We start from the raw sequence: 21,014 nt of genomic DNA, 5'->3' as shown, positions 1-21,014 counted from the left end.
GCGTCTGGTGCTTCAGATCTGTGCATGACATAAGAGGTGGCTGGAAACTGTGACCCCTGACGTGGTTTTAGCAAACCTGGGCAGATATGGTGTGATGCCATTTCAGGGAATGGTTTTGAAACCTGAGAACAAATGTGTTAAAAATGTAATAAAACCTATAACATACTGAGGGATTTATTTCATTAAAAAAACTGAACATCATCATCCTGTCTGTTCAGAAGCAGTATTGATATACTTTCTGGGTTATATGAGAGAGGCTCCATCTCGTTTCCTCTCACCTTGAGTGTTGGCTGTTCCTATTTGCTAGCTGCAGGCAGGAAGAAGAAACAGCGTCATGGAGAGGCAGTAATCCCGCCCCGCTCGTTATTTGATAAGGCCAGCATGATTAAGGTGCGACGGGATGGCAAAGACCAGAAGAAGAACATCTCGCTCAAGCACCAGGCTCCTTTCGCCAAACCTCTGCCCTCCCTGGTCAAGCCTACGATGGAGGCAGGGCAGGACAATCCCGAGTGGCTCATTAGCGAGGACTGGGCACTGTTACAGGTAGGGTAACAGTTTGCCAAGAACATTTCTTTTCACTGGGCTACCAAAGAGCTACATATGTAGCAAGGTTTCATTTTTCTGGATGTGCATAGTGGGGAAAAAAATGGGTTATGAGTTCCTCTTTTTTTTCCTCTTTTCCCTTGCATCGCCATAATCCTATTTTTGTTGAATTAGTAGAATGTAGAATGTCTCTATGCTCCTTATACGTACCAGAGGTTACAGATGTACAGTCTTACTTGTGCACTGTTGTATTTAAGCAAGATGAGAACTGCTTGCCAGAACAGGACAATGGGAAAGTGAACGATGTGTCTTTCATTCCCCTCAGGCCGTGAAGCAGCTATTGGAGCTTCCCCTGAATCTCACCATCGTCTCGCCGGCGCACACCCCTAACTGGGACTTGGTCAGTGACGTGGTCAATTCCTGCAGCCGGATATACCGCTCTCCCAAACAGTGCCGCAACAGATACGAGAACGTCATCATCCCCAGGGAGGAAGGGAAGGTGAGTGTCTGTGCTCGTGTTGGAGACGGGACCAGAGGAGCACCTCCTGTGGTGGTGGGAGGTCTTGGGGATGGCGTTGCTTGATGCATACAGTCACCTTGCATAGGAAAGGCTTTGTTTTTTACCTTACTACCTCTCCAGACTGAACTGTGGTCATTTTCAAATCGGAGCATAGCTGTTTGTTTAAAATAAGTCCCTTATTAAATTGTTTTTTTTTTTTATTGCAGCTGGTATACGAAGCAAATCCGAAGAAGAAAACAAAAAGCATTTATAAGGTATGTTTATTCCTTAATGATGAATAGAATGTGCTGTATAATGCCATTTGTCTGAACAATTTATCTTAACCTGTAAAGTTGAAAAAATCCTGTAGTTCTGAGATTTACCTGATTGATTTTTTTCGGCTCTTCTTGCAGTCCAAAAACAGCCGACCACTACGGACGTGCCAGATTTACACTCAGGACGACAATTCTACTCAGATACAGCTGTATAGCAGCCGGTTTGAATTGATGAAAATGATAGCCAGCAAGCGAAGTCCTCCTAGCAAGCCGCTGTAAGTATTTAAATTCTGGAGAATACTTTGGGTGATCTGAATTTGACACTTCTTTCTCTTTAGATAAGATAACTTTATTGGTCATATGCAATTTCTCGTATTAGGTATTTGTCGTTTAGCAGACCCCAACTTGCTCTCCATGAGACAAATAGACAGGGAGAGAAAAGCTTGGGGTCAGAGCGCAGGGTCAGCCATTTATACAGCGCCCCTGGAGCAGCTGGGGTTAAGGGCCTTGCTCAGGGGCCCAACAGAGTAGGATTCCTCTGCCTGCGGGATACGAACCGACAACCTTCCTGCCACAGGCGCAGATCCTTGGCCACAGAGCCACCACACTTCCCCATTTCTCATACATTTCTCTGCAGTCAAAACCCAAAGTTTAAAAAACAAATTGGTGAATGAATTTCTAATATTAATCAGGAGATGTGGTTGTGTATGTTGTGTTTTTAAATGACTCAATCTTATTCTTTTATTTTTATTTTGCACCAGACTGGGTATGAATCCATTTCAAAAGAATCCAAAACACGCATCAGTCCTGGCAGAGAGGTGGGTAGTTTTCTGATGAGAAAAAGTAAATGTTTGCCTTAAAGTATAAATAATCCGGCTAACTATTTTTTTTCATTCCAAAAGTGGCATCAGCTATGATAAGCCGCTGCCTCCGATCCAAGTGGCTTCACAGCGTGCCGAAAGAATTGCAAAAGAGAAGAAGGTGTGTTCAACTTTTGTTTTTTTCACTGTTATAAATATTATAAAAAACATTTAATTTTTTTTTGGAACATGCTAGTTTATCTGGTAGATTGTTGTTTTTACATCAGGCTGCCGTTTTTTCTTTTTTTTGTGTGTTTTGTGGTACTGATGGCAAGAATTTCTTATTAGCGCACCAATATTACTGTATTACAGAAAGCAGAAAGCCTTGCTCATCTGCCATAGGACACAAGTAAACCAAGTGACCTGTGTAGGCTGTTGTGCAATAGATCAGATCAGATACAATCACCACCTTAAAATGCAAACTACTTAGAATGCAACTTTGTATACATCAGTATTTATTCAAAATGTGTTTAATTTTCTGTCTACTTCAGCACGGGTTCTTTGTGTTTGGATTTGCAGGCTCTGGCAGAGCAGCAGAGAGCTCAGCAGCTGGCGCAACAACAGCAGCAGCAGCAACAACAGCAACAGCAGCAGCAGCAGCCAGGAACCCCCCAGCAAGCTCAACAGCCAGCCCCTCAGCAGCCACAGGTCCAGACACAGGGGGCCTCCCAGCCCCCGGGTGTGTCCCAGGCTCAGGCTGCTGCCCAGGCCACCGCTGGCGCCGTCCCCAGCACCGCGTTACTGGTGAGGCTTGCACACTGGCCGAGCAAGAGGGTCTTGTTTTGCAACACGTTAGAAATCCCTTTTAAAGTAAAACAGGTGCAGAACCAAAAGCAGACGCCAGCATGCTTTGTGATTACACTGTGATGTCCACACTTCCAGAAACCTCTGCAGCTAGCTTCCTGTTTTTCACGGTTCGGTCCTGCTTTCGGACTTGGAGTCTGAAACGTTTCACTAAGAGACCTAGAAGTTTTTTTTGACATTGCACAAATGTAAACAAGTTTGCAAATGTTTTCAGCAGGCTGGGGCAATCAAGACTGCGGCAGCTGGAACAAGTATACAGACAGGTAGAAGCTAATTACCAGTAGATTTTTATAAAATTATTCCTGATTGGTCCTTTTGGATGTTCTTCAATAATGTTTTTTTCTGCCTCTTGTTTTTATCCAGCTGCTGTGAGCGGAAATGTGATTTTGAATACAGTAGCTGGGGTTCCTGCAAGCACCTTCCAGCCAGTCAATAAACGGTTGACCTCTCCAGTGATACCTGGCACCTTGGCAGTAAGTCCTGAGCTATTTGTGCATCTCCAAAACCACAGCTTTCTAGATGTCGGAAACTGATTGTTGCCGTTTAATTTCTAGTGATCTGACAGAATGGAGTGATTACCTCCTCTCATTTTCTTTTCAGGCAGCTGGAGGTGCTGCTGCTCAAGTTGTACATGCTCAACAGAGGGCTATCCCTGCTGCTACAGGTCCCACTGAGATGGTCGCCATAGCAACCAGCCAGGGAGTCAGAACCGTAACCCCAGTAACTGCATCCTCAGTGGTTCCCACCACTCTAACTCCTGGCCAAACACAGACAAGAGCTTTGGTCACACAAGGTACATCTGATAAAAGGGTGGGTGGGGGGGCTGTTGAAATTCATCTTTGTTTTCTTTTCACAACCGAGTCTCATAACTGACCAAATGTCAAATGTTTTCATTTACGAAACAATCTGCTGTGAGGTGGTATGAAGAGGGATTTCTCAGCAGTGTTTTCCGTCTGTCCTTAGCCACAGCCACAGGAATGCAGTTGCCCGCAGGAAAACAAATCACCCAAGCTCAACTCAGTATCATGAGACCGCAGCTCGGCGGCTCTCCGCAGATGAAAGCCATGCCCAAAAATCAGGTACAGCCCTGCCTCTTGGATGATTGGAATGATTCTGTTGTGGACCTGCACTGCCTTATTTAGACTGCAGACATTTAGACTGTGGTGTAATAAAAATGAGTTATTTTTTCAGTCAATTAAACATAAACTGTAGTGTTATTTTATTATTACTTTATACTTTTTTTAAAGATTTTGTATGGCAGCTGTCGAGACCTGAGAAATTCTTAATTCGTATCCTTTAAACGCCATGGCTTCTCCTATTGTGATTTTCCTCCCATTCAAATGATTGCCTGTTTGCAGGAGCTGCTAAAGGCACAGATGCAAAAGCAGAAAGTGCAGCTGGTGCAGCAGCAGCAACAGGCGACGTTAGCTGCAGCTCAGCAACAGGGCCAGCAGCCGGGGCAGCAGCCTCAGCCCCAGCAAGCAAACCCCCAGCTCACTGCTGTTGCCACTTCCCGGCATGGGGCAGTGCTCGCCAGCACTCCCGTCGCCAACCTGCAGGTCGCCCGCCTGGTGAGTGCCAGGATCAGAACCGAAAAACATCATTCTCTTTGGGAAAAATTGTAATGTTTCTATTCTGTCCTACTGCCTGTATTCTGTAACAGATTTATACCATTTCCTTTGCATTTTTCTGAAGACATTCTAATAAACACATCTGCCACAGTCCTCTGTAGGGTCCTGGGTTTGGCTTCTGGCTTCTGTCATCTCTTAGGATTCATATTCAGCTCTTGTCTTTTTATATATATATACACATCAGTTTCTTCCCACATGCCAACATCAAGTGGGTTAGGTTTGCTAAATAATTATTAGGGACTGTTGCTCTTAATAATGTTTGGTTGACACTTCTCAAAAGTGACTTAAATCTGTCCTCATTTATACATGTGGGTATTTCACTGGAGCAATCGGGGTGAAGCATCCTGCTCAAGGGTACAGCAACAGCAGTGCCTCACCTGACGTTTTAACCCACGACTGGCCTCTTAAGGTTCTGGGCTCATAATTGTTCCACACTGCTGACACTTTTTCAAGATTGTACTGTTTTCCCTGGTGCTGTGTTAGAATGGTTTCAGGATAGAACTTTTCTCTGGCTTACAGAGACCCACATTTGAACCCACATTGGATAACAAATATATTAAAATATGAACGGTGCGTTAGCCATCACAAGAGTGGAAAATGTTAGTATCATTAACATTACTATTCCTTGTAAAATAATGGACCTCATTTGTTTATCTTAAAATATTAGCAAGTATTCTTCACACACATTTTTGCACTCTTCTGCACTGTATTTCTTGAAAGTAATTTATTGAAAGTGTTTTAACATTGTCTCTCTTATTGGCTTGGCAACATCTGGGAAAATTAGTGAAAATAAGTAGCAAAATACAGTCATTGAGGCAAATCAACTCAAATATCTTCTACTAAGTTTTGTAAAGAAGGCCAAGAGCATGATGAGTGTGTGCCTAACCCCCTCCATTGTGAACTTGCCCTGCTCCCATCTGGGAGGCCCCTCTCTGTCACCAGGGGTAAAAGTAATAGACTCGGGAAATCTTTCATCACAGCTGCAATATCTCTCTCAAACAAAGTGAAGTAACTCTTACCTCCTATAAAAACTTTTGTACCATCTTCTCTGTTGGTAATATTTGTATTCCTTGCTGTATTGGACTGTGTCGTAAAACAAATTTTCCCCAGAGGATAATGAAGCTTGAATTGAATTCAGAAAAAGAGCCTTTGTTACCTTGAAAATGTAATATGCAAATACATTTGTCACAGGAGTCTGTGATGTACCAGCCTAACATCCTCAATGTGTCCTTCTTCCACTTGCAGACTCGCGTGTCTCAGGGGCAGATGCAGACCCAATCAGCTCCGCAGGTCGCCATCACCAAGCCTGTGGTGCCTATGCCCACCGTCGTGTCTTCCACCGCCCTGCCCGTCACCGTGGCTGGGATCAGTGTGGCAATAGCACAGCCGCCGAAAACAGGTGAGGTGTAGGAACCAGAAGGATGCGACAAGGACCTGACCAGGACGCTTAATGCGGCTGTGTGCAGTTAATGCATATCTGTTTAAAATTCAGTCTTTCACATCTTCAAGAAGATTGAAACCAGGTGAACTTGGAAGATTCTGTTTTCTTAATTAAATTATCAATGCATACATTTAAGCTAGCTGGCTGTAACAAGTTTCCCTAGTGCAGTGTTTTTTATTAGGATCAAAGTGATAAGTCCTGCTAAAGTTAAAATATAAACTTTGCAAATGCTGTGTTCTGATAGTGGGGAAAACACATTCTTAGGCCTTTCTGCTGATGTGCTGTTTTGGTTTCTGGTGCAGGTGGCCAGGTGGTGACGCACTCCTTCCCACAGATGCAGGTACAGCAGGTGCAGCAGATGCAGCAGATTTTGCAGCTGAAGAAACCACCGCAGGTAGCAGCCACTCAGGCAGCCGCCGTTGTACAGCAGAAAGCAGTACAGCCTCAGCAGGGACAGGCGACTGTACAGCAGAAGGTAATTATCTGTAACAGTGATCCAGTTACTAAAAGTATCTCAGCTTGAGTGATGGCACATTTGAGGGCATGGATATGTTGCATTTCAGGAAAAGCATAAAAATAGCTCTGCTATTTTTGCTATCAGAATTCACAGAGACATTTTTTATATTTGTAAAGTCACTGGGAGGATTAAGCATCTGGGAACTTTTTAATTTAGTGGAAATTATCTTTCATCTCCCCACAAAGAAATGTCATCTTTTTTTCTCGGATTTGGATCGAATATTCCCAAAGTGCATTAAAAGCGACATTCAGTTTCTGGGTCTCTGGTTGGAGAAGGGTCTTTTGCTTAACCTTTTGTCGTTTTGATTTCCAATAATAGAATCTATGGGGTGTGAGCCTTGTGCTGTCCTGACTGACCGTTGCCTTACTGTTTCAGCTGGCGACTCAGCAAGTGACTGTCCAAGCACAGCAGCCTGCCCAGCAGCAACAGAAAGTTACCTACACAACAACCCAGCTCCAGCCGGCTATTAAGACCCAATATATCACCCCTATGGCCCAGGCTCAGAAGCCAGCAGGAGCACAGCAAGTGCAGGGTCAGCTGCAGGTAAACAGCTGTTTGTGTGCCCTTTATGGTCTGACTCCAGAGACTGTGATGAAAATGAACCAGGGCCTGACTTTTCGGTTAGGTTCATTTCACTGAAATACAATCTGAATCTGAGTCTGAATAGATCAAATGAGTTTTAAAGGCTTGAACAGAAACACTTAAAAGATAAAAATGAGAAACAAATATATAGTGGTTTTTCAGTGCTGCGTTTGTTTTAATTGCATCAGTAATCACAGGATAAGCCGCTGCAGTCCCTGAAGGTTTTCTCTAAATTCTCAGAATGAATATTGTAAGCCGAGTATCTCAATAGTGTACAAATAAAACCAGAAAGCGCTCATTGGCAATATCATTCTTTCATATTTATCATATACTAAGAGAGTAAAATGTTTGAAACCATCAATAGTAAGTTGCTGGCAAAATTTAAGACAAAACATTACTTGCACAGAAACTGATTCTAAGACCTTTTTGTTCAATTCAAGGTTTCAACAAAGCTACCACAGATAGTCCAACAGCAAGCTGCTGTGGCCAATATTCAGCAAATGGTGTCAGCTCCACAGCAGGTGAGACGGCATTTATTCAAACAAAAATGTTGCAAATTTAAAAAAATATATCTAAAAATGTAGATTCTTTCTGCATCTCTTGAAATGTTTGCTTTCTGCAGTTATAATTCCTTGCACAATTCAGCATTTCGATACATTGCTTCAGACTTTGCTAGAAGGAAAGCCAAAGCTTTTTAATATCCGTTTGTTCTGCAGGCACATTTTTCAGCTCTTTGTTCACAAAAAGAGACTTGCTAGCTTAAGACCGTCTCGGATGCCTGGTAAATACCATCCTGTGTGCCGTAATCAACATTCTCTTTTCTTGTCTGTGCAACACAAAAAGATGCAGGGCCAGCCACAGACGGTGTCCTTATCCCAGGCCACCCCATCCGCCCCCCAGCAGGTGCAGGTGATCCCAGCAGCCACCGCCACGTCCCAGGTGCAGCAGAAACTGGTCCAGCCGCCTGTGGCAACAGCCGCCTCCCCGCAGATCCAGACCCCCCCCCCGCACAGCCCCGCCCAGGCGCCGGCCAGCTCCGACGCACAGAGCCAGCAGCCGGCCAAGGTGCAGGTCAAGACGTCCCCAGCTGTGCGGGTCAAAGCGCCCAACAAGCCCAGTTAAAGGAGTCTGGGCACATACAGTAACTGCCTTTTCACAGGCTGCTGTTCTGATTGAACTGGGTGCATACACACAGACTCCGAGCACCTGTCCTCCTTGTCTTGCGCAGTAAAGGTGATGCAGAATATAAAAAATGATTTAAATTGTGTACAGTGAAGAGATTTTATCCCTACTTATGGACCGCAGTTGTTGGTGTATGAAAGTTAGTCCCACACATGAATTGTAATCAACTTCAGCAGATGTTGGAAAAACAGCTGCAGAAATTGAAACATTGTGTTCAATGAAAACTTTTTATTGACTGTCTTTAATTCTGTCACTGAGGCATTATGAGAAGGTGGTTTTATTCCTTGTATTACAGCTGACTGCTGGTGGTATTAAAAAATCCCACTGAAGGATTACTACCAGATTGTTTCAGATTTACTAAAATTGTTAGTTACTGTAGTATAAAAAGAAAACTGATATATTGTGGGTGTAAAATAACAAAATGTGGTATTTCTAACATTCAGTCTTGTGAATTTCTACATCTCATTCATATTCATTAGGGGTGGGCTGAGGCTTAGATTTAGTCAGTGGGAAGTTGAGAAATTGATGTGAAACTGCTTGTAAAAGGTGTAATTTAATTTCTTTCCTGCTCCTCAGTATTTTTTTAAGTTTCATCATTCCATGAAATTTTGCCTTTTTTATTTTCTGTGCTGTGAAAATACTGAAATTTCCCTCGATAGTGAAACTGTCCATGTTGTGGTATCTTGTTTTTTAATAATACCACAAAAAATCTATTTCACCCATATGAGGTGGGAAACAGATTTTTTTTTAATCATCTGGAAGCTTAACATTTTAAGTGCTTAAAGAAAAATGTAAGGTTACCACAGCCTGAGGACGTTAGGAAATTGTATCTATATTTGTATGAATTGTTTGCAAATCTGTATGTTCATACAGTTCAAGCAGTGAAATATTTAAGGTGTAACTTGACACTGGGGGGGGGGTTTCAATAAGTAATCAATTGAAGGATAGTCAACAGATGGGTTAAGTAGTAGCTGACATTACAATTAATTAATCAACACATTTATTTTGTGTTATGGCTGTTCACTTACCAGAATTCTTCTGTTTCAATACTGAAACATGTCTTGTAAAAAATGCCGGCACAGTACTTCATTTGGGGAGGGGGGGTCGTTCAAAAAAGGTGAACATGCGGTATTGATTTTTGCCCCAGCTTAATTCAGTCCTCAGGGTGGTTGTCATTTTAACATGCTGTAAAAAAAGAAAGCAAAATATATTTGTTTTTCCTATTGTTTAACCATTTAATTGGATATTTCTTTTATATTTTTGTAAATATTCATTGCTGAGGACAGATTCTTATATTTTCTGTTTTGACATTATAAGTGTATCTTGTTGCTTTATGGGACTTGTGTAAATAACCTGTGAAGATCAAAGTAACAGAATTTGTACTTGTAAAGTAGCATTTCCATTTTTTCCAGCCTAATTGTAATAAATTGTAAGTTTTTTTAATGTGTTCTGTTTTCATTATCAGATGGCCATGGGCCAATTAGATTACCTAATCTAGGGGGTGACATTTTGTTTCATTACAGTCATATATCGCATATCATCCTTGTTACAATAAACAAGGGGAGAATAATTACACTGAAATTCTCCATTGCATGAAAGACCACAGGGCATTCTGTTTTACAGTGAAATTGGAGCAATAAATGAGACTTAGTTTTAATCAAATACCAGTTTTATCTAAAGCATATGAACAGATAAGGCATGTCTTTTTTTTTTCTTCACAAGAAAATATACTGAGCTTCAGCTTATCACTGTATACAGATTTAGCAAGAAGTATAAGGATTCTCAGTACAGGTCAAATGTTTCTGGTGTCATTTTGATTAATTGATCATTCCTGACAGTGATTCACTTGAGTGTTAATCAATGAGAGGTCGAGGAATTGATGTGCGACTGGTTATAAAAAGGTCTCATTTAATTTCCTGCTCCTCAGTATTTGACTGTTGCATACTCACTAATTTCTCCCGTTAGAGACTTGATGGCCACTGCTGTTGAAGGTGATGTAATCTGGTTGAATGTCAAGCCTGGTGAAAATGAACAAAGAATGTCGGTATACTGGAGGCCAGACTAAGTCATTGTACTGTCACTCGTGATGTGGTCTGTTCACAGCCAGCAATTTCAATTTGGGAAAGGTGTTGGAGGCTCTCTCAATGGTAGACCACACATGTCAAGCCCATGAGTCACAACACCTCACAAAGATGGATGTGGAGGTCTGTGTGATGAGCTGGGTAGGAGTGTCAATCTGCAACCCGATGTCAACCTAACTGCATGCAGGTACGCTGATCTTGTCCTGGGTCACTCGTTCCTGTGGGCTCATCCTGACGGAGCCCCCTTCCAGCTGGACAACACGTCTCCTCACACAGAAGTAGGATTAGTTGGGCTGACATGAGCAGTCACATTCCTGTCCAGGCTTTATCAGAGGAATGAAACTGTATCCAAAGCATGCATTCCATATGTCAAATATTAGGTTGCACAATGAGTTAATCTATGTCATGCCTTTTCAAAAACATCAGTTTTATTTGTTGCAGTTATAAGTGATAAATTAGTGATGGTTATTATGCGATCTTGCAGTTGTTTGGCCCAGAAAGACCTGTTTTGTATCACTTACATCCCTGTTTGAATGGCTTTTATTTAATTAGTGTCTGTGTCTGCTCCATTTTCTAATCTCTTTGTATGTTCAGCTGTTCCTCTATCTGCTTGTATTATATGCATGTCTATATAGTTTCTATGTATGTAGGGGAAAAGTTTCCACTAGGGAACAATAAATACTTCTTATAACGTTTTTTTTTATTTATTTTACACCTCTGTAAAGTGCAGTCATACTGTTATTATGATTGTTTTGTTACTTTAGTATCAAGAGTAACCCTAACAATTTCCACTACATCGTGAATTTTTTTTTAATCTTCCAACCAGTAGGAGGAGCTCCAGACAAAAGTCTACGACAGGAATTGACTCGCTTACGTCATATTGCGCTGTAAACATGGCGCCGTCCAGGGATCGCAACGTGAGATTGGGTGAATCTGACCAGGGAAAAAGCAAAAAATCGCTTAAAACAGAAATAAACAGTAAAGTAGATCTTGTTCTTGAGAGCAGGAAACACGCAAACGCCGTCTTTGATATTCTTGAGTATCTACAGGTATGAAAGGCTGATCTTTCTGTTGAGAACGTCTTACCTCGTCATCACACTTCTTAAAAAACCAGCAACTGTTACGAAATCTAAATGTGCTGTTTTGTGGGTCTGAGATTTTAATTTACGTTGGTAGTGAGTCTAGCAATGATTTGCGATGAAAACGTTTTTGAGCTGTATCTTTGAACGTTTGGTTTGAGTGTTGCAATTATTTTTTTTGTCGGATAATAATGAAACTCCATACCGTTTTCTGTTTAGTGTTCTTAATTATTCTTCGTTTTCTGAAGTCTTTACACTAATATTGTGACGTTGAAATGTGAGAAACATTTTTTACACTAACAATCCACACGGTTATTTTAAGACAGTTTTGTTATCTCCTAGGCAGAGAAAGAAGATGAAGTTGTTTGTGCCGTCAATGCCTGTAACAAGATGTTTTGTGCCTTGTTGGAGAGAGGAGATCTTTTTATTGGTCAGTTACCGAAGGAGGAGGAAACGCTGGTGACAGGTAACGTGGTTTGAATTCTGTTGTGTTTTAAACTGAATCTGGTTTATCCGCTATCTGTAAGAGTGCATTGAAATTTTACGCTGTATTATTCAGTTGCATTACATCAGAAAAGACTTGTATTATAATAATAATAAACTTTACAGAGCAAAAACAGAAGAAAATACACAGTTTGAGGAGACGGTAGATGGGGGGGGTACTGAATAGAGTATGAGCAGAAGGGTAAAGGGTCTTCTAAAGAAGAAGGTTTTGAGTCTAGATTTGAAGGAGTTTAGAGAAGGGGACTGATATCCTTAGGAATAGAGTTCCAGAGCTTTGGGGCTTAGGGGACAGATGGGAGACCCAAATTGGTGCTATGTCAGAAATGAAAAGACATACTGGAAAATGTTAGTAAATAAGTTAATCCAAGGTATTCATTTAATGATTGTTCTTACTAAATCAGAGCTCTATAACTGCACAGGCTGCTTTCCTGCAGACAGATATCTGGTTTAGCTGTCACTGCAGGGAGCCATGTATCGAGGTTTTTGTAGCTTCTCAATGGAGCACAAGAACCCCATTAATTATTCACTCCTGTCACAGCTAATTACAGTGCTGAAGAGAAGTACAAGATGTGGATGAGACACCGCTACAACAGCTGTGTGGAGCAGCTGCAGGATCTCATGATCCATGAAGCATACCGGGTCAGAGTAAGTAGTTTCAATCTGTAGAAAACAAGAGTAATACCATATGTGTGAAATTTCTAGTGTGACAGCCGTGTCATTCCAAATGGAAAGCTGTATAGGAGTGTGATCCTGCAATAGGTAGGACAAGCTGGCCTTGTGTGGGATCAGGTTCATTAAGATTCCCTGTGTTCCAGAAGATTAAGCTTTCTATTTGGTGTTCTTCTTTTAAACAAGTATTACTTGTTTTTAATTGAATTAAAGGATCTTAAAAGCAATAAGTAATAATGAAATTGAAAGCATTGGGAATAACCTAAGCAATCTTTTTCTAAAAAATTTAAATTGATTCAAGTCTTTTTCTCCTTTCGGTCTGTCTTCTAAAAATATAGTCTTTGTCTCAGGAAAAAACTGCATGCTTCATTTGTGTCTTTGGCTCTCGTTAGGAGTGTGCTCTGTGCACACTAATGAAGTTGGTGGAAAAAGAAGGCAAAGCCCCATTAATTGCTGTAGACTGGGATGAACACTACAACTTCCCTCGGGAGCATTTGAAAGTAAGTTTTCCCCATCTTTTACTGAGAAGAAAGTACCCAAGTATAAGAAAAGTGTGGCCGTGCTACCATGTTTGGAAATGTAAAGATGGGCTGTTTGTTTTGTCAAAATTACAACACTATGATAATGAAGGTAACCAAGACCCAAAGGACTCAAGTGGAAAGTAGTGGGAAGAGCATCTAAAATGCAGAGCAGGAGGCAGTCTCCCTAATGGTTTAGTGGAGTCTGGAACAAGCTATCCTGCCATGTTATTGAAGCCGATACCATGAATTTGGCTGGATTAAAAACCAGGATCGGTTAACTACTAGTTTCTAGTCGAGCTACAGTAGTTCAGCTGAGTGGCTTCTCATAATGTCTCGTAATGGAATGTCTTCTGGTAATCTTTCATATATTACGTGTTTTAGAAGAATAAAAGTCCACGATAAATTAATTGGAGATTATTTGAATTATGTCTTTTTTTAAAACAAAATGTAATACTTTGTGTATAGTTTTGTTTTAAATACTAAATAACGGTATCCAGTTTTTGATGCCAATTTGTCAGTGCTGCAGCTTGTAGTCTGCTGTGTGTCATCTGAGGCACAGCTATTTTTCATTCTGTACCTGTGTTGTGTTTCAGTCAGTTGTGGAACGGCTGTTGTCCAAAGAAGAGGACATGTCTCTCCTGATCTCCAGGTTTCAGGAATTCCTGGATTTTGAAGATGTGCGGTATTACGTCATGGGATTTGTCACTGAGAATGTGGCTAAAGTGATGCAGAAAACAAAAGAGGTAAAACTGGCAGCTCAGCCCAACTCAGTATGAAAGTAGCACTGTTAATATTCCGATTTTACATGACTTTTTTTTTCAGATTCATGCAATATTTTGTTTAATTCAGAAATGTAAAAGTCAGTCTTACATGTCCACACTGCAAAAGCCTTTGTTTATGCCTTTCCAGGAGTATTACTTTACTTCCAAAGTTGCTTATCATTTTATTGGTCTTAACTCTGTGAGAGTTTGAGAAAAGATCAAAAGTCTCAGAAGAAATCCTACTATGTAATTTAATATTAGACTGGATAATATGTGGTCCTCTTTATTTTCAGGCAGTGCCACTATATCAGAACAATGTTTTCACCCTAATGACAAACATCACTATGCCCAGCCAGCAAACAGATTTGGTCAAATTCCTGGTAAAACAGGAAGGTGAGTCTGCATTCATCAATAATGAGCATCTCTCTTTACTTTTTTCTTTCAGCATTAACAACAGACCAAATAAGCTGTTTTGACAATTTTGAAAATGTATAAGATATGAAACATTTTACCCATTACATTAATAATCTCTTTAATAATTTCTTTTTTGTGTTACAGCAAAACACGAGGATTGGAAAGCAGCAAAACTGAAAGTAGGTAGCAGTCCCTTCTTAGTGTGCTTCAGTGTGCAGTCCATTCCCTGTCTGATATTCACTGGTTCGCTTTCTCCCCTCCCAGGATCACAGACGGGTCTTTGAACGCATGTGGCTTGGCTTTTTGAAATACAAGGTAAGCATGCAAGAAAGATGATCTCCCTTTGAAGCAATGAAACGAGAGGTTGGCTGTTTTCTTGCCTGGCATGTTTTCACTTTTGAGCTGCCAGAGACATTTGTCCTCCCTCCTCCACAGCTTCATTTCCAGTTTTCTGTTTCCAATTTCAGTTGCCAAGCGGGATGTATAAAAAAGTCCTGGTCATACTCCATGACTCCATTCTGCCACACATGAGCAAGCCAGCCCTGATGATAGACTTCCTCACAGCGGCCTATGATGTTGGTGAGGGATGCCAAGAGTGTCTCACTTTCTCTTTCCCATTGCAGTCTCAAGTCAATAACTTTTCTATTGACTCATACTAACTTGGATCTAAGCCAGGTGGTGACTCTTTATGGAGGTTTTGTTAGTTTTCCTGGAGGATGGGATCATTGTGTCTTTTTTTTCTTGCATCCAGTTTTGTTGTTATCAAGAAAATAACATTTTAAAGGTCTATTTTTTGTCATTTTAACTGTGGGAATTATGCCCTAGTTGTTATATATTGTACAATTTCCCCCTTTTGACATTTTTCTTTGTGGCTTTTTCAGGAGGAGCAATTAGTCTTCTGGCCTTAAATGGCTTGTTTGTCCTCATCCATGAGCACAACCTGTGAGTATTTCTACTGTGAAGGTCTGTGTTGTGTACATTTGAACATGCCTTCAGGGAACTGCCGATAAACTAGGCCTCTGTTCTGCTATTGCTATCTGGTTGGGTGAACTATTGTCGTAAATTTAAAATGCTTCTTAACTACAGAAAACATGATGGAGAACAGCTTAGCTGACGGGGATGATCATGTAAACCAGTTATATTTCTCACGATGACTCAATGCGGTAGTTGTCCCTGAGTTAACTAGCTGGATGTTGGTTTGTTTTTTTTATTTCAGAGACTACCCAGACTTTTACAAGAAGCTTTACAGTCTCTTGGAGCCATCCATATTCCACGTGAAGTACAGAGCACGTTTCTTCCATTTGGCCAACCTCTTTCTCTCCTCAAGGTGAGAGGCTTGCACATCGGTTTTATTTTTTTCATTAATTCCTGAATATAACATTGCGAGCCATGGGCACAATGGAACATCTGCTAGCAACAAAATAAGCGAGAGAGACTGTATTTGTGCCCCGTTTTTTTTTATAAGCGCCATGGGCTTCTGCTTTAAAAACATTAGAAATCTGCTCAAAGAGCAGTGAATAACATGATCATTTCGTGTGATAGGCGTGGAAATATTTGTTTTTGTGTTCGCCTGTATGCGTTAGCATAGTTCCTTCCTATGCCAGGTTTCCGTGTTAATGTCCTCCAGTTTGCTGGAGTTCCTGTCTCGGTGATGAAGCTCTTTTTGTCCCCCAGTCACCTGCCAGTGTACCTGGTGGCGGCCTTCGTCAAGAGGCTGTCCCGCCTGGCGCTGACCGCGCCCCCCGCCGCCCTGCTCATGATCATCCCCTTCATCTGTAATCTGATTCGCCGGCACCCCAGCTGTCGGGTCCTCATCCACCGGCCCAGCGCTGCGGAGGGTAGGCCCACTGTCCCCACTAACAAGGCCTTTTCTCCAGCCACTGCACAGCTCTCCTGCTGCGTCACGTCAGGCAGTTGGGATCATTGAGTTGCTTTACCCTCCAGCCTGTTAGAAATCTGCTGGAGACGTTGTGCACTGATTGTATGTCCAGCTGAATCAGTAAGTTTACTGGTACATTCAGTCCAACCCCAAATAATGGAGTCCCTGCAACACTTCCCATGTCATTAACAGAATAAATCAGTTTTCTGTGCCTTTCGTATTTGAAATGGGGATTTTCATGTTTAATTGTTAAATCTGAAACATTTGAACATGTGCCTAAAAGATCCAGGGGGAGGAATATTAACATGACTTTTGTTGTTTCTTCCGCACCAGCGACGTGTGAGGATCCTTATGTCATGGAGGAGACAGATCCAGTCCTGTGCCACGCCATGGAGAGCAGTCTTTGGGAACTGCAGGTGGGTGGCCGTGTCTTTTTCTTCAGATGTCACAGGATGTGGTGCTGAAGATAGAGAGCGAGGCCAGGATTCCCCCAAACCCACAAACAATCACTTCGCACACGGGGAGGGTGTGCTTGACCAAGCGCTCGGTCTTTAGTGGTTATACACATATCTGTCCTCGTGTGTATTACTTGGAATGTAATACATGTGAAATTTAATGTTGACATTTCATCTCTGCGTGAAAAAGCAGAGGCTCCCAAGCCACAAACATATCCCGAAATTATACATCTAAAATTGCCTCTCAGAGCTGACCCGGCAGTGGTTGTCAAATGTTTCTTGGTAGTTCCCTTCATTTGCTCATTCCCTTCATTCTGCAAGTGCAGAATGCTGTAGCTTTTGTTTGCAATAGGGCTGCATTTAAAGACATAAGGAGAGACGGCAAGAAAATGAACCGGCATGTCAACGATGCGTGGTCCTCGAACAGCCTCCTCGTGGTAAACACCTCAACTCCTGCCCTGTGCAACCTTTTTTCCCATCTAGCAGGAGTTGAGCTGCAATTCAGAAGACGTTTTATTAACCTCTTCTACGTGTTACAAGCCCTGCAATCCATAAGGCCTATAATTAATTGAACTGAATATTTCAGACTGAGTCCCGCAGGGTAGGTGTCTGAAAACTAAAGTAATCTGTCTCTCCTTCTCCTGCCTCCTGCACAGACCCTGCAGAAGCATTATCACCCGGATGTAGCGAAAGCAGCTGCTGTGATCAGCAAGCCTCTGTCTGAGCTGGAGGACGACCTCAACGAGGTGCTGGAGTTGTCTGCATATGAGGTGATGGCACACTATTCTGATGCTGTGACGAGGCCTCCTTGTCCTATTTTCATGCGCATCTCCCAATTTCTCACCTGCCTACATATTTAAGGATGACCTTACAATGTGTTTATTTTCCTCATTGAACTTCATTGCAGTTTAACTATCATTTTGCGCAGCAAACTTTACCCAAATGACTTTGCCAGCCTGGTGACTGCTCATTAGTTTAAACCAGTGATTGCTTTTAGACCAATAGGAAGAATGTTTTGAGATTGCAGTGTATTCCATTATTTTAACACAGCCTGACTGAAAGCACCGGAGGCATTTCTCTTTTCCTTCTCTTTTTATACCTGTTGTTTTTCCAAAACCCCTTTGTAGTCATTTTCTTCTGTTTTTACTATTTCAAATATGAGAGATTGCATATAAGTAAGATGTTGATCCACAAGGAGGAGCAGAAAGTGTCGGAAGTGAATGTGGAATGTATTTTCTGTGGTTTTGAAATATTTGCGGCTCAATCCCACCCCACCCCATCCCATCCAATTCCTTCTTTCTCCTAAGGACATCCTTCACTTGAGGCTGCTGTGTTGGTCATCGTGTGTGGGAATGAACTGCATTTTCCACTAGGTCCACCATTGTCCAATAGGATTAAAATGGGGGGAATGTTCTGGCTTTGGGAAAGTTGTGGGAATATGGATATTCTGTCTCCATCTCCATATTCACACTGTTGCCTCTGGTTAGTGTCTGTTCATGCAACTCCAGGCTCTCCGTTTTTGTACTCTGCAGCTATACATCCGGGTCTGTATTGGACAGTAACACCCTGCTTTTTGTAACACGAGAATTAAACAGCGGCATGTATGCTTTCAGATCTTTGAGAGGGACCTGAATGCCAAGGCCGGCCCTGTGCCACTGGAGTTTGAGCCAGCCAAGGAGCTCCTGAACAGACCTGGGGAGGTTGTAGGGCAGCATTTCACTTTGGAATAGACATCAGCTTTTTTTAAAGTACTTCGATTACTCTTCTAATTATACAGATCAGAAAGGATGACCATGTCAATTTTAGTGCTAAAATAAATTTGTAACAAAAAAATAAAACTGCCATGATTCTTACTTTTTATTTTTCCAGTGAACATGAAATGCTGAAGTAATGAATTAAAGGATGCACACCAAAAAATCAAAGAAGAAACAGTAATATGAGAGAAACCAGTCCAGGTCAGAGAATAGTTCAGGGTGTGTACAATGGAAACAAGAAGCTTTAATTATGTCGGGAGAAGTTCATGTGGTTTGTTGTTTTCTCTGATTTACAAAAATAAATGTAATATGGAAGATACATCGTCTTTTTAGGGTATCAGTATAAAACTTGCAGATTTTAATGTTTTTGTGCTTCTGTATTTTAAGATGTGGCAGGCAAGTCTTGCACAATTGTTCATGAAATATGTTTTTCTTCTTACTGTACATTATCCGTCTCAGAATGTAGACATTTTTAAGTCCTCTTTTTTCAGTTTCAGTAATCTGAGTAATTGCTGTCTCCACTGGGCATATTTAATTATTTTTCTGAGAGAAAAATAGTTCAGTCATTTTTCTCAGGCGTCTTTTGTCTAGTTAATTAAAAACATAGACCAGTCATGCCAGTGGGCACCTGGGTAGACCAGTAAGAATCTGGGAACCTTGACATGGAAACAGAAATGAAATCACAGCTTCGATTCCAGAATCTCTCAAGGGAGACTTGATTTTAAGATGCTCATTATTCCCATGTTCCCATATATGAGGGCAAGCACAAGGCTTATTTCTCATCGGTTTCCTGATCTTGGCAAGATGCAGGAAAGGGATTGTTAATTCCAATTGGTCCAGTCCTTTTTTTAGTTTCATGAGCATAAGTGTCTTTTTGTAGATGCTATGTAGGCTAATATATAAATTGTATGTACCTATACAGCACATGTACTAAAATGGAAATTCTTCTCAGTGCATGTAGTTTAAATATTTTAAAAATGTGAGCATTAAATATTCCCTAACTCCCTCTTAAAGAATATAATAGATATGGATGCTGGGCTACTAGAGCATCTGAACAGTTTAACACAGGACTTTTTCTGTCTTCATCAAGCGATGAAGCTGAGCTGCTCAACCCGGCCTCAGTAGATCACTGCTCTCACAACTATAGTAAAATAATGTAGCTTCCATTATGTTTGCTTTCCTTTGTGTTCTGGGGCACTGCTGGTGTTGGTGTTGTTGATGTTGCAGACTCCTATTTAAGCAGAAGCCACAAGCCCTGACCAGCTTTACAAACACAAGAAAGTTTAAGACAAGATGGGTTTTTAAAGAATACTTAAGCGTTGCACTGAATCACCTTTCATCACAGTAAGAGAAGTTTGTTTATTAGAATTTGATACACGCAACCAGGATATTAAAGGGTGAGGAAACTCTTGGGTGTAAAGTTATATATGGCATTGTGCAAGGGTTACCACTAGAGGGTGATGAGACCTTGAAAAGCTTTGTACATCTTGATTGTACAGTAGCAGTGCTTATCTCACTCTCCTTAAAAATATGTAGATGTAAAATTTTTGTAGATTTCTTTTATCGGATTAAATCTCTATTCTGTCTCGGCAAAATGTCACAAATTGCCAGCTGGCCTGTTCTCTATATATCAAAAAGCTCCATTTGTTCTTCCAGAAATATATAGCCAAGCAGAAAACCTGTCAGCTAAACGATATAATGCTAATTATCTGAAGGACATTTAGCCGCGTGTAATTCGACTGTCATTATTACAGAAAATCTGCAAAGGAACATTAATATCGTGGTTGTGTATTGGGTGGTTGGTATGGGGTTTGACATCTTGTTTCCATGCTCCCATACAGCTTTTCGAAGGCGGACTGTGGAATGCTCTTTCAAATCCCCTGTAACTTTTCCCACAGTTCATCCTAGTTTCCCGGTGACCATTCTCAGCATCTGTGTAACCCCAGCCTCAGATGTTCCTATCAGGACTTTGTGCAGGACAATTCATCTTTCTGAGCCTCCTTAAATTCCAGAGAAATCCTTGCCACATTTAATGTGTGCTTGGAGTCATCGTTTTGTTGAAAGATGAATCTTGGCCCTGTGAACATAAGAAAGGAAATAAATGAGAGGAGGCCATTGGATCCGTCTAGCCCCTTTAGTTGCTGGTATCTAATGAATCTGTGGACCTCAACCATGGTGTCAGCTTTAGTCACGTGGTGGGGTAGCTGCTTTCGTCCCTGCACCACTGTCAGTTTAAAGAAGTACTGCCTGTCCGCAGTTTTCAAGGCACTTTGTGCGGCTTCCACGCACTGCTTCGGGTTTCACTGTCGTTTCTGAACAAGTTCGTTGGGTTGACTTTGTCATTGCGTTTGAGGATTTTGAACACTGATCCAGGTTCTCTTTGTAGTCTTCTCTGTTCAAGACTGAAAGGTTTTCGTTTCTTTCATCTTGTCATTGTGGATATTCCTTAGAGACCAGTTGCTCTTCTTTGTACTGATTCCACAAGAGCAATTAATTTGGTGTAACGCAGTGAAGACAATTGCACACAATGTTCTAAGTGAAGTCTTACTAGTGCATTCCATGA

At 41.4% G+C, this 21,014-nt stretch overlaps 2 protein-coding genes across 9 annotated transcripts in view; both read left to right on the top strand.

Annotated features, from left to right (window-relative positions):
• ep400 (E1A binding protein p400) overlaps positions 1-9,777 on the top strand; it is a 34,939-nt gene extending 25,162 nt beyond the window's left edge. For 7 of the 8 annotated variants that reach the window (XM_088617730.1, XM_088617733.1, XM_088617731.1 and 4 more), the window contains 17 exons: positions 308-543; positions 869-1,042; positions 1,270-1,317; positions 1,456-1,592; positions 2,079-2,135; positions 2,220-2,298; positions 2,697-2,921; positions 3,196-3,244; positions 3,345-3,454; positions 3,582-3,774; positions 3,945-4,060; positions 4,340-4,552; positions 5,858-6,011; positions 6,356-6,528; positions 6,946-7,113; positions 7,593-7,673; positions 7,996-9,777. In XM_088617730.1, coding sequence (XP_088473856.1) covers positions 308-543; positions 869-1,042; positions 1,270-1,317; positions 1,456-1,592; positions 2,079-2,135; positions 2,220-2,298; positions 2,697-2,921; positions 3,196-3,244; positions 3,345-3,454; positions 3,582-3,774; positions 3,945-4,060; positions 4,340-4,552; positions 5,858-6,011; positions 6,356-6,528; positions 6,946-7,113; positions 7,593-7,673; positions 7,996-8,274 — 2,492 coding nt within the window. In that variant the 3' untranslated portion in view covers positions 8,275-9,777. The remainder of the gene's footprint in view (positions 1-307; positions 544-868; positions 1,043-1,269; positions 1,318-1,455; positions 1,593-2,078; positions 2,136-2,219; positions 2,299-2,696; positions 2,922-3,195; positions 3,245-3,344; positions 3,455-3,581; positions 3,775-3,944; positions 4,061-4,339; positions 4,553-5,857; positions 6,012-6,355; positions 6,529-6,945; positions 7,114-7,592; positions 7,674-7,995) is intronic. The other variant, XM_088617727.1, reaches the window with a different exon arrangement.
• Positions 9,778-11,282: 1,505 nt separating this feature from the next.
• On the top strand, positions 11,283-18,535 carry noc4l (nucleolar complex associated 4 homolog). The gene is made up of 15 exons (XM_088618085.1): positions 11,283-11,464; positions 11,837-11,960; positions 12,537-12,643; positions 13,060-13,167; positions 13,782-13,931; positions 14,243-14,342; positions 14,508-14,542; positions 14,628-14,678; positions 14,831-14,942; positions 15,245-15,305; positions 15,580-15,690; positions 16,038-16,201; positions 16,576-16,658; positions 17,354-17,467; positions 18,311-18,535. The coding sequence occupies exons 1-15, from the start codon at positions 11,309-11,311 to the stop codon at positions 18,425-18,427; spliced, it is 1,593 nt and encodes a 530-aa protein (XP_088474211.1). The 5' UTR covers positions 11,283-11,308; the 3' UTR covers positions 18,428-18,535.
• Positions 18,536-21,014: the final 2,479 nt, after the last annotated feature.

Source organism: Lepisosteus platostomus, chromosome 24 (assembly GCF_059453375.1).
Source record: "Lepisosteus platostomus isolate fLepPlt1 chromosome 24, fLepPlt1.hap1, whole genome shotgun sequence".
In the NCBI taxonomy this organism is placed as follows: Eukaryota; Metazoa; Chordata; class Actinopteri; order Semionotiformes; family Lepisosteidae; genus Lepisosteus; species Lepisosteus platostomus.
Note: the sequence above shows the minus strand (reverse complement) of the source record. Positions and strands in the feature narration are given on the sequence as shown.

Bases quoted from the DNA above. Each gene is read 5' to 3' on its own strand.
- noc4l (XM_088618085.1), top strand. From the start codon at position 11,309: ATGGCGCCGTCCAGGGATCGCAACGTGAGATTGGGTGAATCTGACCAG. The intron at 13,932-14,242 runs GTAAAACTGGCA...CTTTATTTTCAG, and splicing joins TGATGCAGAAAACAAAAGAG to GCAGTGCCACTATATCAGAA. The intron at 17,468-18,310 runs GTGATGGCACAC...GTATGCTTTCAG, and splicing joins TGGAGTTGTCTGCATATGAG to ATCTTTGAGAGGGACCTGAA.